The sequence below is a fragment of the Sus scrofa genome, chromosome 3 (genome assembly GCF_054392235.1).
Source record: "Sus scrofa isolate SSC_HxYL_T2T_F1_AM1 chromosome 3, Sscrofa_HxYL_maternal_Yorkshire_Landrace_v2.0, whole genome shotgun sequence".
NCBI classification, from domain to species: Eukaryota; Metazoa; Chordata; class Mammalia; order Artiodactyla; family Suidae; genus Sus; species Sus scrofa.
In genome coordinates, this window is record NC_139385.1 from 24483865 (window position 1) to 24500806 (window position 16942).

The window sequence follows — 16942 nt, forward strand, 5'->3', positions numbered from 1 at the left end:
CTCCCAAAGGCCCCACCTCCCGGTACCATCCCACTGGAAGTTGGGGTTCCAACATAGGATGCAATTAGGAGGGAGCACAGAGGTGCACTCCATAAGCATAGTGGCTAATGCTCTTTATAGGCAGCAGGATTTGGCTAGGCTGTTCATGATACAATGCATGTAGCAGTGATATTCTCCAAGTTGGCCCTGTCCCATCATTTTTACATCATTTATCTTGATGCATTAGTATCGATAGTCACCAGCTTTTCAAAACATTTGTAGTATCGACTAGAGGAAGATCGCCCCCCCCCAAACAAAACAAATCCACTATAGGGCTTGGCCAAAGGAATGTCTAATCTACATGGCAAGTTGAATCTGTATCTGAACTCAGTTAATTCTCCACTACTGAAATCAATAATTGGATATTGACAAGTTTCTTTTAGTTGCAAACTGAATGTGCCCCTCTTTGCCAGCAAACACCTACCAGTTCCTTCTTGGATAAATAGGCACGTCGTAAGTCTAATCTGTTTAAATGGATGAATCGTTGGTGCATCATCACTATCCCATCCAAAATGTTCTGAGATTTTTATTTGAGACATAAATTACCATGTGTGCTTTACAAAACATTCTGCTCCTTTTATGACTGGACTGGGACACTTCTGGCTGTACGTAACTTCTAGGGCAAAAGTTGTATCCTCCTCCTGAAAAACCGATTGCCCCCTTTGACATGCATGTCTAGAAATAGTCACAATGGTTTAACAGAAAAATTTGTCTTGAAACCCCTGTGCTTACGTTCCTAAGTAGGAGAAACTTTTCTTAAGGGCGCCGTTAATCCTTGGTGTGAATAATGGTCACAATATTCTTCCTCCTTTTCTTTCTCAAAGCCAGAAATTACAGAAATAATTACTGATTTTCTTTTTTTCTTTTTCTTTCTTCCTTTTTTTTTTCTTTTTGGCAAAAGAAGAAAACTTTCCTCAGGTTGTATGTATGAGTAACTGTAGTAAGATACAAGCATGTGACAAATTGGAGACTTACTTGCAATGTGCATCAAAAATAGTAATTTTTGTGAGCAGCAAACTTGAATAGGACACTGCAGAATAGCAGTCGTCATGAAACATGAAAACATTCACCCTGCTTACAATAACCTTAAATCTCACGTTTTGAAATGGTTTGATTGGCAAATGTCTGGTGACTCAGGAAGAGTAGAAATGGAGGGGTAGTTCTTCCTTAAATTCTGCACATGCTGGCTTTTTTGCCTCTTCACCCTGCAAGGTTCACTCTCAACTCCTCCTGGGGGACAGGTCGTTCTCTCTCATAGAAAATTCTTTTCTTAGTCAGAGGGTTCTGTGGGAGCCTGAGATTCCGTTTCGGAAATGACAAGGCTCCTCTGAAAAGCCAAGCTTGTCCATGGAAACACGCTCTCTGCCGGCAGCCGTTGGACCCATCCTGTGCAGGGGTTGACTTCCCTCTGAAAGTGGTACGATGACACGTCACCATGGTAATGTGCTTGTGCACTTCTTGCCTCATGGTCAGGCTGTCGCTCTGTGGCCTGAGAGGTTTGTACGTGGTGGCCAGTGTGACGCTCTCACTTCACGGCTCATGCTTTAGGAATGGGCATCTCAATCACTGTTCCTAAGGTAAGTTTACATTGCTCCCCCGAGTGGCTGTTCCTTCAGATGGGCTCGCTCACTTTGTCTCCTGCATTTTTCCTTCTTGTGTTTTTCTTCTCATTTCTACCCCTCTGAGCTATCTCTAGAGTTATGCGTATAACTTCCGGGTTCGTTGTCTTAATTAATATGTCTGGTCCACCTGCCTCAGATTCATCACCCGTCATTGTTGTGACGCTTGGACTGTCACTTGGTTACCCCTCATGTGGGTCCTGTTTGCACTTCCTCACCTTCAACAGGACTGAGTATCAGAGGAGATGAAAATAGGTACTGTCCATGAGCTGCGAAGCATCGTTCCCATGAAGATGCTGGGGAATAAGCTTCCACCCTTCCCGACTTGAGGCATCCATTTACCCCCTTTGGTTTTCAGCCACCACTGACTGTCTAGCTTACTCTTGCCATCACTCAAGGCTGAACGCATATGGAGCATTGACGAGGCACCCGTCTTTCCTTTCTCTAAAATGTTACCCGTACTTCATGAAGTCGTCCTCATAACATCATACTAAAAGTCAGCCTTCTAGAATACCATTTCCACCTCGTAGAACAGGGCATCGAGGCCCTTAGGGATCTACAACCCTTTCCCCAGGTTCATGATTCTTCTGAATGTGTTTGAACCAGACCATCAGGCACGATCACTCTTACTTTGCTGTGTTTCTAGAAGGTCTCTGTTAAACAAAGGTAGTTGTTCAAAAATCCTGTCTGTTGGTTGTTTTAAACTGCATGATCCTTCTAAGTCTGACCTTGATCCAGGCAGCACTCCTGGGCAGCTGGTGAGCCAGGGGACCAAAAGATTAAATGGAATAAATGAGTACAAATTTCCCTACGGTCTTCTGACAGCAAGATGTCAGCAGTCCTCCCTGTTGTGATAGATTGCATAGGATGCTGCTTCCGGATCCAAAGGAACAATCGACAGACGTCACAAAGATCCACCTCTGGCTGCACTAGAAAGTTATGCTCCTGGCGCCACCAGTGAGTGCACCCTGCTAATGGGTCGGGGACAGGTACGTGGAGATTTTCTCCTTCGGTGCATGCAAGAATAATTTTTCTTTAGGGTCCCCTGTATACGAATGAACTAGGAAGTATTTTGTGGTATCCTTTGTGCGTGCGTGCGTGCGTGCATGCGTGTGTGTCCAAGTTGAAACATACTTAGTCAGGTGGTAGTGTTTATATACCTGTGGAAATAAAACGACTTTGAAAGCTCAACAGCCGGTTGATGTTGGAGGGTGAAGATGATCTCTAGCCAGGGTGTCGATGACGGCTGGCTTTTGGACATTAGCTGCTGTGTCTCCCTCAGGGAAGCCGTGTTTCCAGGTGTCTTTAAATTAGACATTGTTTCGACCTGGATTATGTGGACAAAGAAGTCCAACAGATGACACAGACGGTTCCCGAATCCCACCACTCCAGGTCCAGCCATTGACAATGTATCACATGCTGGTGGTACCTTTATTCCAATTAGCAGAACACTAATAGTTTGCCTTAGGAGTCATACTTGGTGCTCTTATAAGCTCTGCCCTTTGACAGATGTGCAATGTGATTTCTCACCATTATAGCACAGAGAAATCCGTACCTGAATGCTCCCTGGCCTGTTTCTCCCAGGAGTCCAAAGATGGGCATTATGCAAAAGGCCTTGATGAATGTGGTGATGAATGAGAGGACTGGCAAAATGAAATGCCAAAGAAACTCCGAGTGGGTTACTCTTTAGCCGCAGAGTGGAGTTAAAGCTCGAAATACGTTAGGGTATGGGTGGACCGAACACTACAAAAAGCTATTGTGGTGAGTGAAATAAGGCAGGTGCACAGCAAGACAGATACCGTGTAATACTACTTGTGTAGGCACGTTCATATAGCAGAAGCAGGAATTACCAAGGCCTGGTGGCCAGGGGAAGGTGAGTTGTGATGGGTCATGTCGGGTAGGATGACAAAGGTGTGGGTGTAGGTAGTGTTGATGGGTAGAAAAGTGTGTGGAAGGCAAAAAGGCTACGGAACTGTATAGTTAACAGTTATGCAAAGGATAAATATTATACCTGTGCCATCACACTATGCTGAGCAGAAGCAGGGCATGTGACCGTGTGGAGATGAAAAATGGTCTTGGAACATTCCAAGAAGTAGCGGGAGTTGCCACGGGATTTAAAATAGGCTGGAGGAGTCATTGGACTCTGTCCTTGAAACATGGCATGACTTGTTTTTGTTTTGTTATGTGTGTGTGGCCACACCTGTGGCATATGGAAGTTCCCAGGGGAGGGGTTCACCCAGAGCTGTACCCCAGCCATGGCACCACCGGATCCAGGCCACATGTGCACACTACGCCGCAGCATGCAGCAACCCTGGATCCTTAGGCCCCTGAGGGAAGCTAGGGAGCGACCCTGCCTCCTCACAGAGACAGCTTCGGGTCCTTAACGCATGGAGCCACAGCGGGAGGTTCCCCAGAACATGAATTTGGAATTTACCTCTTTTCAAATTGCCTACATTGAATTGAGTATGTTGGCTTTGGCTAGGAAGCTTAAAGCTCCCGTTCTCATTATGTCAAGGAACCTCCCCTTGGCCAGCCTCATCCCACCAGAGTGGTCAGCCAACAGCATGTGTGCCCATGCTTCAAAATCACCCTCATCCTTACTCTCCCTCCCTGGGTTCACACACCACTCCCCAACAATGCTGCCTGAATAGTTCCTGAGCAGTGTCACCAATATCATGACTCATACTCTATGTTCTCCCAGTTCACCCTCGGCATATTTTGGTGAAGGAGTACAGCAGCACAGAAGATACTCCATCTGACCCCTCAGTAAGTGCCTTCTATTATTTGAGATAAAAGCATAGCTTCATTTTCTCCTTGTTTTCAATCAAATTCAAATGTGAAAATCTATACAGTTGAAAGTATGGAGACATACTTTTTTCCTGGGTTGGATGACTGAATGCCTTTCCCAGTGATTGACTGTAAAGGCTATTTTCAGTACAACAGCATCTGTTGCACACTGCATGTGTGGTTGGGAGCATTTTTTCTGCAGAGTATTACCCTCCTTGAAAGAGAATTTTTTAGTGTTCGGTCAAAATAGACAGGTCTTCCAGGAAATTTTGAAGCATTTCTCACAAATGACATCTCTGTTTTCTTTGGGACCATGGACTCAAGGAAAGCTTCATTTAGCTTTCTGAGAAAAGAAATAGTATGAAATATTCTTTGTTCATAGAGCCCATGAAGCTTAGATTCTCACACTGTTTTCTTTTCTCCAGCTCATGTTGTACGAGTGGCCTTACAGAAGCGGTGTGTATTCAGAGATCATCTCTCCAGTGACAAACAATCTTGGTGCAGTAGAATGTGGGACTTCCTTGCTGACATTGGTTGCAGAGCCTCCATATCCTGGGTTCCTTTTGGAAGGAGACTTGGGGGTTTAGAGCATACAGCTCTTCGCCACTCATAGTTTTGCCCAAGATGTCCATGCCCTGGACACAAGTATATCATGTTGATGCCTTGGGTTGGTACATGTTATGAGGGACAGGGAGTGAGGTCCATGTGCAAGCACATGTGGTGTTTTCCTCATGAGATATTTCATATTTACATGGACATGACAACCATTGAATTTCCCCAACACAAATTCCATCCCCTCTGCACAACTTCTCTACATTCATGCATTCTCCCTTCACCACCACTGTTCCCAGTTTGGCTTAAGTTTCCCCTTGCTCAGCTGGAGATGGTGCAGAGAGAGTTGGCCCAAGCTCTTGACCTCCTACATGGAAAATCTAAATGGGGACCCAGGCCAGGTTATCCATGGGAGTGCCTGGACCCCTGACCTGCACCTATCCCTTGGCCAGGATTTTGTCAGTCATGGAGCACTGACGGGGAAGGGTCCCTGCTCCATGTCTATGCCTGGTAATACCAGGGTCTCCAGAGGGCCTGTAGATGCTATGCATCTTATAAGGTCCCTGTCAGTGCTGACATCATCGCTTCAACATGGCCAAAGCAGATGGGAATCGGTGAGGCGTATTCTTGTATTGGACAGTGTCACTGTCATTCTTACATTTGGCCACCCTAGGTAGCACACAACCAGGTGATCTTGCAAGTAAGAGCTCAGAGTTCACCCTCATCCTGGTGTCTGGCACCATTGTACAAACTTACTGCCCACCTGGGTGAGAAGGACTCTGTGTTCCCTCTGTGCTTCTCTCCATGAAATAAGTCCCTCATGTTGTAAGACTCTTGTTATTGTGGCTGTACATTTAATCAGGGCACATGCTGCACACGCTGTGTAGAAAATGAAGCCTGGAGAACAACCATGATATGAATGATAGTGGCTGTTTTTAATGGTAGGATTTCAGTATTGTCAGTTCTTCTACATTGGGTTTTCTTTAAGAGCAGTGTTTTGTGAATCCATTTATTAGCATGCTTTTCCTGGAAATCAGCCTTCCAGTAAAGTTGTAATTTTTTTAGTGCTTTTTGTCTTTTCCTTCATAAGTGACCACATATTGTGCCCTGTGCTATCCAGTGGGATCTCATTGCTTATCCACTCCCAAAGCAGTTGCTTGCACCTCTTAACCACAGAGTCCCAGTTGAGCGCAACATACATTTTCACATATATTTGATCACCATCATAGCTTCTATGGGGTCATATCTTCTCAAGGTGTTTACCCATTTTTAAACTCAGCTATTTGCCCACAGTCTTTGTTTTTCATTTTTTTGGTTTGTGTGTGTGCATGTGTGTTTTGTTTTGTTTTAATTGAGTGTTAGTTTCTTATATTTTTTGGATATGGGTCCCTTATCCAGAAGCAATATTTGCAAGTATTTCCTCCCATCCTATACATTGCCTTTTCATTCTGTTGATTGTTGAAGAGACTATACTTTTTTGACTGGGGAATCTTAGAACCTGGGCAGTGATCATTTGGCCATACATATATGAGTTTACTTTTAGGTCCTTCTCTTATGGATCATTGGTCTGTCTTCCTGTTTAGATGCCAGGGGTAGATGTTTTTGCTGCTGTGGCTTGGCAGTGTGTTTTGAATCTGGGAATTGAGACGTCTCCATTGTTGTTCTTTGCTGTCAAGATCATCTTTTTATTCTTTGGGGCTCTACATGTATTTTAGGATTTTCTTTTCCAAGTCTCAAAAAATGGCATGATATTTTGTGAGTTGTTGCAGTATAATGTGTACATCATTTTCAGTAGCAGAGAAATGTCGACAACATTAAACCGTCCAGTCTATGAACATGGTGTGTCGTTCCAAGCACTTGCACCTTCTTTAATTTCTTTCAGCTATGATCTGTAGTTTTCAGTGTACAAATTGTTCACCCCGTAAGGGGGTGCCACTGCCTTCCTTGGGTCTTCCAGGCTCAGGGGTGAGAAGGATGGGATCATGAAAAGAGTGATGCATCCCTCCCTCCCCTCTGCCCATTCTCTCTGGTTTTGTCCAGCACCGGTGCCCTGGGCCATGCTCCTCACTACTGGCAAAAAGTGGGGTGCCCTGCTGGGAATTCCTCCCAGGTCAGAGTGTTGTTGACACTGCTGTTAGAGTGTCCCCAAGGACTCTCGCAATGCCTAGCATGGGTCCAAGTGCCCAAGATAACCTGCAAATGAAAGATCCCCTCTGGTCATCCAAATTCTCTGAATGAACAGTGAGGTGAGGGTGGTTGGTTGTCTCTTCTTCATCTTGCAAGCTCTTAGAGCCACTCTGTCCACTGTGGTACCCACTAGCCAGAAGTGCCTGCTTATATTTAACTTAGTTCAAATTGTGGTTAACTCAAGCAATTAAAAAGAAGCATGCTCACACACACACAACACCCAATGGTTTGATCACACTAGCCATATTTCAAGTGTGCCCATAAGTGTTGGAGTTTCTAGTGGGTCAGCTTGAAAGGGAGAGCTGTAATGGACCTGTGGAAATGAGAGGTTGACAGATGCTTCTCTCAGCATCTCTTTCTTGAAGGTTTGAAACTGTGATCGATGTCTTACTGAAGGACTGTTGCTCCACAGAGCCCAGGGGAGATGTGAGAACCTGGAGAGAGGACTAGTGGGATGCCTTGGAAGGCAGCATTAGCTGAAGGGGAAGGGGAGAAATGGGTGGGGCAACTTTCCTTATAACATTATTGCTCATGTTTATGATTCTGCAGAATTTATTGTGGAGAGCGTTGGCAGCATCACTGACGAAGATGCAGGTAGGAACAACACTGCCAAGGGTGAAAGCTTGGATTCAGGTTCCCAGCTGGAGGGGATCCCTTACAGCAGATTTTGGCTTTGTTTTTAAATTTGCCTATGAAAACCATAAGCTGACAGGGCACAACAAAACTCTGCGAGTCACTTGACACTGGAGACCCAAGTTCTTGGAGCAAGTGTCTGGTGGTGGATGAGAAGTATACTCTGTCTGCACTTTCAGGATCCCATTGCTCTTTCTTCCTCACGTAAAAGCACTCCCAGGGTAGGATGGCTTATGGAGCACGTCTCTGGGATCACGGATGTGCTCCAGCCTCCTTCAGCTCATCTCAGCCTGGACAGCTCACCCAAGGCTGATGTGCACATCATGTTTGAGAGAGAGCTCCATGTCCACCTGCCTGGGGACCCTCCCCACCAGAAAGAAGTCTAGAGGAATGTGTGAAGGGGAGGCTGGGCTTCTCTGCACACTTGCTCTCACAGACCCATCCACCTGGTCTCCTGGGCTTGACCAGGCCCAGGACAGAGGCTCAGGGCAGCAGGGCCTGGGACCCCTGGTTCCCTGAGAATCCACCGCTCATCCAGGCAGCTTTGGCCCTGCTCCCCACACCCCAGTCATGTGCACACCATGTCCTCTCCTCAGGCCTGCCCAGCTCTCATCCCTCCTTGTCCTTCCAAGTCTAAGGGCAAATCCTGGTAGGCACCCTATGTTTATGTAGATGCCTGTTGCCTCATTTTGGGGCAAGGAATTTGGATACATTCCTTCACCTCTGATTGTGCTTTTATCCTCTCTAAGGAGCTGGGAAGGTCAGGGTGGTGTTGTGAGCAATAAGCTTCTGCCAGATACCTCAGGTCACCCCAGGTAATAAGGGAGTCCTGGTTGTGTGGAGGTTTTTGTCCTTCCCTCCCCCAGGTGCCAGCACAGGATCAGGCCCATGCCAGGAACTCCCTGGGTGGCATCGATTGGTTAAGAGAAACATTGACTGCCTGGAGAGTGGCAACATTGCCATGGCCCTTCTTCCACCCTGCCCTCATTGGAGGAAGGAAATGAGCAGTAATTAGAGGAGAGAAATGAGGAAGGAGGGAGTCAGAAGCAGGGGTTCTGGAGGAAGGCCAGGGCGTGCTCCGAGGTGCATGGGGACAGATGCAGCCTGTGTGTGGAGCAGGAAGACACAGGTCTTATTCCAAGTCACATTGAGGGAAGCAGAGGGCTGCAGCAGGATCTTGGAGATCAGAGACCTTCTCCACTGTAGATGTGAACCAGCTGAGGCCCTGGGAGGTCCGTGGAGGTGAGGACAGAAAGGAGCCCGAGACTGAGCTCCCTGCAGTGTCATGGTCCTGAGGTTCCATCTTGATTCTAAATCACCCCTTTCCTTTCCTATGGCCTCCCTGACCTGGTGGCTGCCCCTGGACACAGAATGTTACATGGCAGGTAACGAGAATTCTGACAAGGAAAGCAGAATTAAGCGGGTAATCTATTTCCTCTTTCACATCTTTTCATTTTCCTCTCTTTGTGTCACCCGTAGACTCTTCCTTGTAAGTCTTCCCCATCTCCTCTCTCCATCCTTTTATGATACTTACCATGATGGATTTGGTCTCAGAGACTGTACTTTTCCTCCCAGAAGCGGAAACGCTCCCTGTTCCTGAGTTTAAGAAAAGCATTTGGGGGGACAGCCTCTGATGCCGATGATGAGCACACCTAGGAAGAGGCAGTGTCGATGTGGCAGACTGGGGGTGCAAAGGTGAGGAGACAGATGCGCCTGTTCTCCACAGCATGCCCAACTTCCTTTTGGTTTTTCAGAAAGCCAGACAAAACTCTGTGTGTCCGCCCTTGAGTGTGACCACGAAGTGGAGAAAAGAGGAGGGTATTAATCCATCCAGAGGATGCCATGAGCACACCTCCCAAGCAACACATCCCCATCCCAGGAGCCCCTGAGGTTGCTAGTCAGAGGGGCGCTGTAGGGCCATCAAGTGCATGACTCACTAGGGGCTCTTCCCAGTGTGTTCTTTTTGAAGAGCCCCACTGGAGTGGTCCGACATCCTCTGCAGGACCCATCCCTGCAGTGCCAATCCCCACCCCCTGAAGAAGTTACCAGGGAGCCTCCTCCCCCCACCCCCAGGGAATCACCAGGTGATGTGAGGCAATGGAGGAGTGGCCCTGACCTGCTCAGTCTCAGGACTTCTGGGAAAAGGGTGACGAAGACCCAGACACCCACTGCTCTGTGAGCAGGGAACTCACCTGTCCCTGCTCTGCATCCCTATGGACTCTTCATGGTCCTGGTATCATGTTGGGAAGCTGCAGTATCCCTGCTTGCCTAGGAGGTGCCTGAGCCCTGGAGGTCCCTCAGCCTCTGCAGCCCCCTTGTAAGGTCTCGGTCACCTTATGGCCCCATTTCACAACCTGCGCTGGAGCTTCTGTAGATACTATATGTGTCCAAGTCACACTAAAGCAGCACGAGGTGGCACTTCATTGCAGTGCTCATTTGGGATGGGTTGCCAGGCAGGATTTATGTTACTTCTGTTCCTTTTGTTTCTTCTCCAATTTTGTCATTAAATAACATAAACAACTTGTTTTATTACATTTTTAAAAAGCAGTGTTGTGGAGTTGCCTTGTGGCTCAGCGGGGTAAGGCTCTGGCTTGTCCCTGCTGTCTCTGGTCACAGGTATGGCATGGGTTCCATCCCTGGCCCAGGAAATTGTGCATGCTGAGAGAGTAGCCAAAACTTTTTTATAAATAAATAAATAAATAAATAGCAGTATTGTTCCCAAATGATCACCTTTGTGTTACAGATTGTCGGTCTGACACCAGTGACAGCCTGGATGTGGACACCCCCAGCCTGTCTCAGAATCTCCATACCATCAGGACCTCCACATAGTCAAGCACAGCAGAAGCCTCACTCAATGCTCACCTCCTAGGGCACCTCACTTAGTGTAATCTCTGTTGTTTAATTGCGTATCCCTTGTTTTATCCTTTAGTTTTATCTATATGTTCTACGTGTTCAGTATTTATCTCTATGTTGTGTTTTATGAAATAAAATGTTTCTTATTAATTTATTACACTGTATTTATCTATACAGCTGCTTTTAGAATCCTGCTTTATAAAATAAAATACACAGATAGAAAAGCACCCTCAGCAGAGGCAGCACTTCATGAGTTGTTGGAAGGGAGGTGCCCTAGTGTCCACCAGGATCACTCCCTCCCTCACTTATCCCTCACCAAGTCTCAGTTAAGTAAGGAACTCCAAAGTTCATACTTTACACTGGTCCCATGTCAGTGGTTTGTTGTTGTTGTTGTTATTGTTCTTTTGAGGGCCACACCAGCAGCATATGGAGGTTCCCAAGCTAGTGGCTGAATCTGAGCTATAGCTGTTGGCATATGCCACAGCCACAGCAACACTGCATCCGAGCCACATGGGACCTATACCACAGCTCACCGCAGTGCCAGATCCTCAAACCCACCGAGAGAGGCCAGGGATTGAACGTGCATCCTCATGGATGCTAGTCAGATTCATTTCTGCTGAGCCACGATGGGAACTCCCCATGTCAGTGTCTTTCTAGGGAGTCTGTTGTCTGAAGCCTGTTCAATCCAGTGGTCATGGGGACAATAGACCCAGGATCGTTTGTGATGGCTTGGACATCAGGACTCTTGATACCCACTCGGCCTGGCTTGTAAAAAGTTCATGATTCATCATCTGCCCCCTTGTGAATCTTAATATGTTTCTCTATTTCCTTCCAGCACAGAGTATTTATTGGCAACAATGTTTCTGAAATTATAAGTGTTATTTCCTTATAGTTCTCCTTTTTATTCTAGATGCCCAGAGGAATTTTTTTAAGCTTTACACTGCAGCAGCATCTCTTATTAGTCATTGCAAGTAAATGATCAGTGTTCTTTTGAAAACAATTTCAAGACCGACCTTTTTAATTTTCAGAAAAATCTGCATGATACTGTTTAAAACTTGCTTTGTACCATTGGTTTTTCTCTTTCAGGTCCCTCAATCATTCATCTTTCAGATCTCTTATGGTTGTCTTTTATTTCAACACATTCATCAGATATTTTACAATGTCTTGCTTGATTTATGTTCCAGGAGTTGTTTTTGTTTTGTTTCGTTTTGTTTATAGTTACTAAGAATTTCTTCCTTTTCATCCACCATTTCTGATAAGGTCTTATTTCTCACCCTGTTTCTCCTAGTTTTAACTTCATTTACAAAATGATTTTTCAGTATGCTAATTCTTTTTTGAATCCTATACCCTAATTGCTGAGTTTTTAAAATTCTGATCTCTGAGGCACTTGGATTATTTTCACTTTTTCTTCTGCATTTCTTCTTCTTTACAGTATTTGGTCTTTATTATTAATCACATCATCACGCATGACAAGAGGATCAACATATCCATGGAGAAGTTGATAAGCATTTGGATTGGGCTTACTTATCCCAGAGTTTTTTGGGTTTAATTTTATTTTATTTTATTTATTTATTTTTTTTTGGTCTTTTGTCTTTTGTCTTTTTTGTTGTTGTTGTTGTTGTTATTGTTGCTATTTCTTGGGCCGCTCCCGAGGCACATGGAGTTTCCCAGGCTAGGGGTTGAATCGGAGCTGTAGCCACTAGCCTATGCCAGAGCCACAGCAACGTGGGATCCGAGCCGCGTCTGCAACCTACACCACAGCTCACAGCAACGCCGGATCGTTAACCCACTGAGCAAGGGCAGGGATCGAACCTGCAACCTCATGGTTCCTAGTCGGATTTGTTAACCACTGCACCACGACGGGAACTCCTGGGTTTAATTTTATTTGGCCATGCCTATGGCATGTGGAGTTTCCTGGGCCAGATACCAAACTAGCACTATAATAGTGATCCAAGCAGCTGCAGTGACAATGCCAGATCATTAACCTGCTGAGCCTCAAGGGAAATCCTTTTAATTGAAGTATAATTAACCTACAACACTAAGAGTTCCAGACGCAAAAATATATTTTTGATATTGCTGTTCATTCCAAAATGATCATCACAACTAATATAGTAACCACCTGTCACAAGCCAATGTTGCTACAAAGTCACTATGTTATCTATGCTACACATTTAATCCCCATAAGTCATTTATTTTTTACCTAGATTTTTGCAAGTCTTATTAATTTCCCTGGCATATTTCTCTCATCAGTATACCCATATCCCCTCTGGCAACCACCTCTTTGTTTTCTGTATCTATGACTGCATTATGTGTTGTTAGGTCTGTTCACTTGTTTTGTTAGTTTCCACATAGAGGTGATATCACATTGTTTGTCTTTTTTTTTTTTTATTTTCCCACTGTACAGCAAGGGGGTCAGGTTATCCTTACATGTATACATTACAATTACATTTTTTCCCCCACCCTTTCTTCTATTGCAACATGAGTATCTAGACAAAGTTCTCAATGCTATTCAGCAGGATCTCCTTGTAAATCTATTCTAAGTTGTGTCTGATAAGCCCAAGCCCCCGATCCCTCTCACTCCCTCCCCCTCCCATCAGGCAGCCACAAGTCTCTTCTCCAAGTCCATGATTTTCTTTTCTGAGGAGATGTTCATTTGTGCTGGATATTAGATTCCAGTTATAAGTGATATCATATGGTATTTGTCTTTGTCTTTCTGGCTCATTTCACTCAGTGTGAGAGTCTCTAGTTCCATCCATGTTGCTGCAAATGGCATTATGTCATTCTTTTTCATGGCTGAGTAGTATTCCATTGTGTATATATACAACATCTTCTGAATCCAATCATCTGTCGATGGACATTTAGGCTGTTTCCATGTCCTGGCTATTGTGAATAGTGCTGCAATGAACATGCGGGTGCATGTGTCTCTTTTTTTTTTTTTTTTGTCTTTTTGTCTTTTGTCTTTTGTTATTGTTGTTGTTGTTGCTATTTCTTGGGCCGCTCCTGTGGCATATGGAGGTTCCCAGGCCAGGGGTTGAATCGGAGCTGTAGCCACCGGCCTACGCCAGAGCCGAGCAACGCGGGATCCGAGCCGTGTCTGCAAACCACGCCACAGCTCAAGGAAATGTCGGATCCTTAACCCACTGAGCAAGGGCAGGGACCGAACCCGCAACCTCATGGTTCGTAGTCAAATTCGTTAACCACTGCGCCACGACGGGAACTCCACATGTGTCTTTTAAGTAGAGTTTTGTCCGGATAGATGCCCAAGAGTGGGATTGCGGGGTCATATGGAAGTTCTATGTATAGATTTCTAAGGTATCTCCAAACTGTTCTCCATAGTGGCTGTACCAGTTTACATTCCCACCAGCAGTGCAGGAGGATTCCCTTTTCTCCACAACCCCTCCAGCACTTGTTATTTGTGGACTTATTAATGATGGCCATTCTGACTGGTGTGAGGTGGTATCTCATGGTAGTTTTGATTTGCATTTCTCTTATAATCAGCGATGTTGAGCATTTTTTCATGTGTTTGTTGGCCATCTGTATATCTTCTTTGGAGAAATGTCTATTCAGGTCTTTTGCCCATTTTTCCATTGTTTGATTGGTTTTTTTTTTTTTTGCTGTTGGGTTGTATAAGTTGTTTATATATTCTAGAGATTAAGCCCTTGTCGGTTGCATCATTTGAAACTATTTTCTCGAATTCTGTAAGTTGTCTTTTTGTTTTCTTTTTGGTTTCCTTTGCTGTGCAAAAGCTTTTCAGTTTGATGAGGTCCCATGTTTGTCTTTTTTCTGACATTTAACTGAGCATAATACCCTGTAGGTCCATCCATCTTGTCACAAATGGTAAGATTGCATTCATTTTTATGGCTAATAGTCCATCTGTGATATATATACATATGTGATTATATCACAGGATCATGGCTGGTTGTGTGTGTGTGTGAGAGAGAGAGAATCACATCTTCTCATGCATTCATTTATTCATAGATGCTTTGGAAAAATACCCAGAGGTGGAACAGGTGGATTTTCTGAAATTTCTATTTTCAGGATTTCCCGTTGTGGCGCAGTGGTTAACGAATCCGACTAGGAACCATGAGGTTGCGGGTTCGGTCCCTGGCCTTGCTCAGTGGGTTAAGGATCCGGCGTTGCCGTAAGCTGTGGTGTAGGTTGCAGATGAGGCTCGGATCCCACGTTGCTCTGGCTCTGGCGTAGGCTGGTGGCTACAGCTCCGATTCAACCCCTAGCCTGGGAACCTCCATATGCCGCGGGAGCGGCCCAAGAAATAGCAACAACAACAACAACAACAAAAGACGAAAGACAAAAGGCCAAAAAAAAAAAAAAAAGAAGAAGAAGAAACAGACCAACTGAACAGACCGATTACTAGAAATGAAATTGAATACATCATAAAAACACTCCCGACAAATGAAACCCAAGGACCAGATGGCTACACAGGTGAATTCTACCAAACATACAAAGAGGATCTAGTGCCCATCCTCCTTAACCTTTTTCAAAAGGATAAAGAAGAACACTCCCAAAGATTCTATGATGCCACCATCACCTTTATTCCAAAAGCAAAGATACCACCAAAAAAGTAAACTAGAAGCCAGTATCTTTCATGAATGTAGATGCAAAAATTCTCAACAAAATCTTAGCCAACCAAATCCAACAACATATCAAAAGTATCATACACCATAACCAGGTAGGGTTCATCCGAGGTTCACAAGGATGGTTCAACATATGCAAATCAATCAACATCATACACCACATTAACAAAAGTAAAGTCAAAAACCATATGATCATCTCAATAGATGCAGAAAAAGCATCTGACAAAGTCCAACATCCGTTCATGATCAAGACTCTCGCCAAAGTGAGTATAGAGAGAACATTCCTGAACATGATCAAAGCCATTTATGACAAACCCACAGCAAATATAATACTCAATGGAGAAAAACTGAAAGTCTTCTCACTCAAATCTGGAACAAGACAGGGATGCCCACTCTCACCACTGCTCTTCAACATAGTTTTGGAAGTCCTAGCCACAGTAATTAGACAAACAAAAGAAACAAAAGGCATCCAAAGAGGAAGAGAAGAGATAAAACTGTCACTGTATGCAGACGACATGATAATATACATAGAAAACCCTAAGGACTCAACCCAAAAACTACTTGAACTGATTAATAAATTCAGCAAAGTAGCAGGATATAAGATTAACATTCAGAAATCAGTCACATTTCTATATACCAACAATGAAATATTAGAAAAGGAATACAAAAATAGGATACCTTTTAAAATTGCAACTCAAAAAAATCAAATACCTCGGAATACACCTGGCCAAGGAGGTAAAGGACTTATATGCCAAGAACCATAAAACTTTAATCAAAGAAATTAAAGAAGATGTAAAGAAATGGGAAGATATTCCACATTCATGGATTGGAAAAATCAATATTGTAAAAATGGCCATACTACCCAAAGCAATCTACAGATTCAATGCAATCCCTATCAAATGACCCATGACATTTTTCACAGAACTAGAACAAACAATCCAAAAACATATATGGAACCACAAAAGACCCAGAATCACCAAAGCAATCCTGAGAAACAAAGACCAGGCAGGGGGCATAACTCTCCCAGACTTAAAGTAACATTATAAAGCCACAGTCTTCAAAACAGTGTGGTACTGGTATCAAAACACAGGAGTTCCCGTCGTGGTGCAGGGGTTAACGAATCCGACTAGGAACCATGAGGTTGCGGGTTCGGTCCCTGCCCTTGCTCAGTGGGTTAATGATCCGGCGTTGCCATGAGCTGTGGTGTAGGTTGCAGACGCGGCTTGGATCCTGCATTGCTGTGGCTCTGGCATAGGCTGGTGGATACAGCTCCAATTCGACCCCTAGCCTGGGAACCGCCATATGCCGCGGGAGCGGCCCAAGAAACAGCAAAAAAAAAAAAAAAAAAAAAAAAAAGACAGACCAATGGAGCAGAATAGAGAACCCAGAAATAAACCCCAACACCTACAGTCAATTAATCTTTGACAAGGGAGGTAAGAACACAAAATGGGAAAAAGAAAGTCTATTCAGCAAGCATTGCTGGGAAACCTGGACAGCTGCATGCAAAGCAATTAAATTAGAACACTCCCTCACACCATGCACAAAAATAAACTCAAAACGGCTGAAAGACTTAAATATACAACAGGACACCATCAAACTCCTAGAAGAAAACACAGGCAAAACACTCTCTGACATCAACCTCATGAATATTTTCTCAGGTCAGTCTCCCCAAGCAAT

At 44.6% G+C, this 16942-nt stretch overlaps 1 protein-coding gene and 1 long non-coding RNA gene across 8 annotated transcripts in view; one reads left to right on the forward strand and one right to left on the reverse strand.

Moving 5' to 3' along the window:
* The window catches only part of LOC110255302 (putative leucine carboxyl methyltransferase 1), a 71265-nt gene that overhangs the window by 24675 nt on the left and 29648 nt on the right, over positions 1-16942 (reverse strand). The window contains exon 5 of one of the 7 annotated variants that reach the window (XM_085017268.1): positions 949-2818. The exons of 4 other annotated variants lie outside the window; for them this stretch is intronic. In XM_085017268.1, coding sequence (XP_084873394.1) covers positions 2630-2818 — 189 coding nt within the window. In that variant the 3' untranslated portion in view covers positions 949-2629. Of the gene's footprint in view, positions 1-948; positions 2819-6292; positions 9470-16942 lie in introns of those variants that run through there. 2 more of the 7 variants (XR_014840471.1, XM_085017269.1) reach the window with 2 other exon arrangements.
* Positions 102-10824, forward strand: LOC110258845 (uncharacterized). The gene is made up of 7 exons (XR_002341263.2): positions 102-2647; positions 4360-4424; positions 4871-4901; positions 7734-7778; positions 9188-9240; positions 9393-9512; positions 10561-10824. It is a non-coding gene; the product is annotated as an uncharacterized LOC110258845 (long non-coding RNA).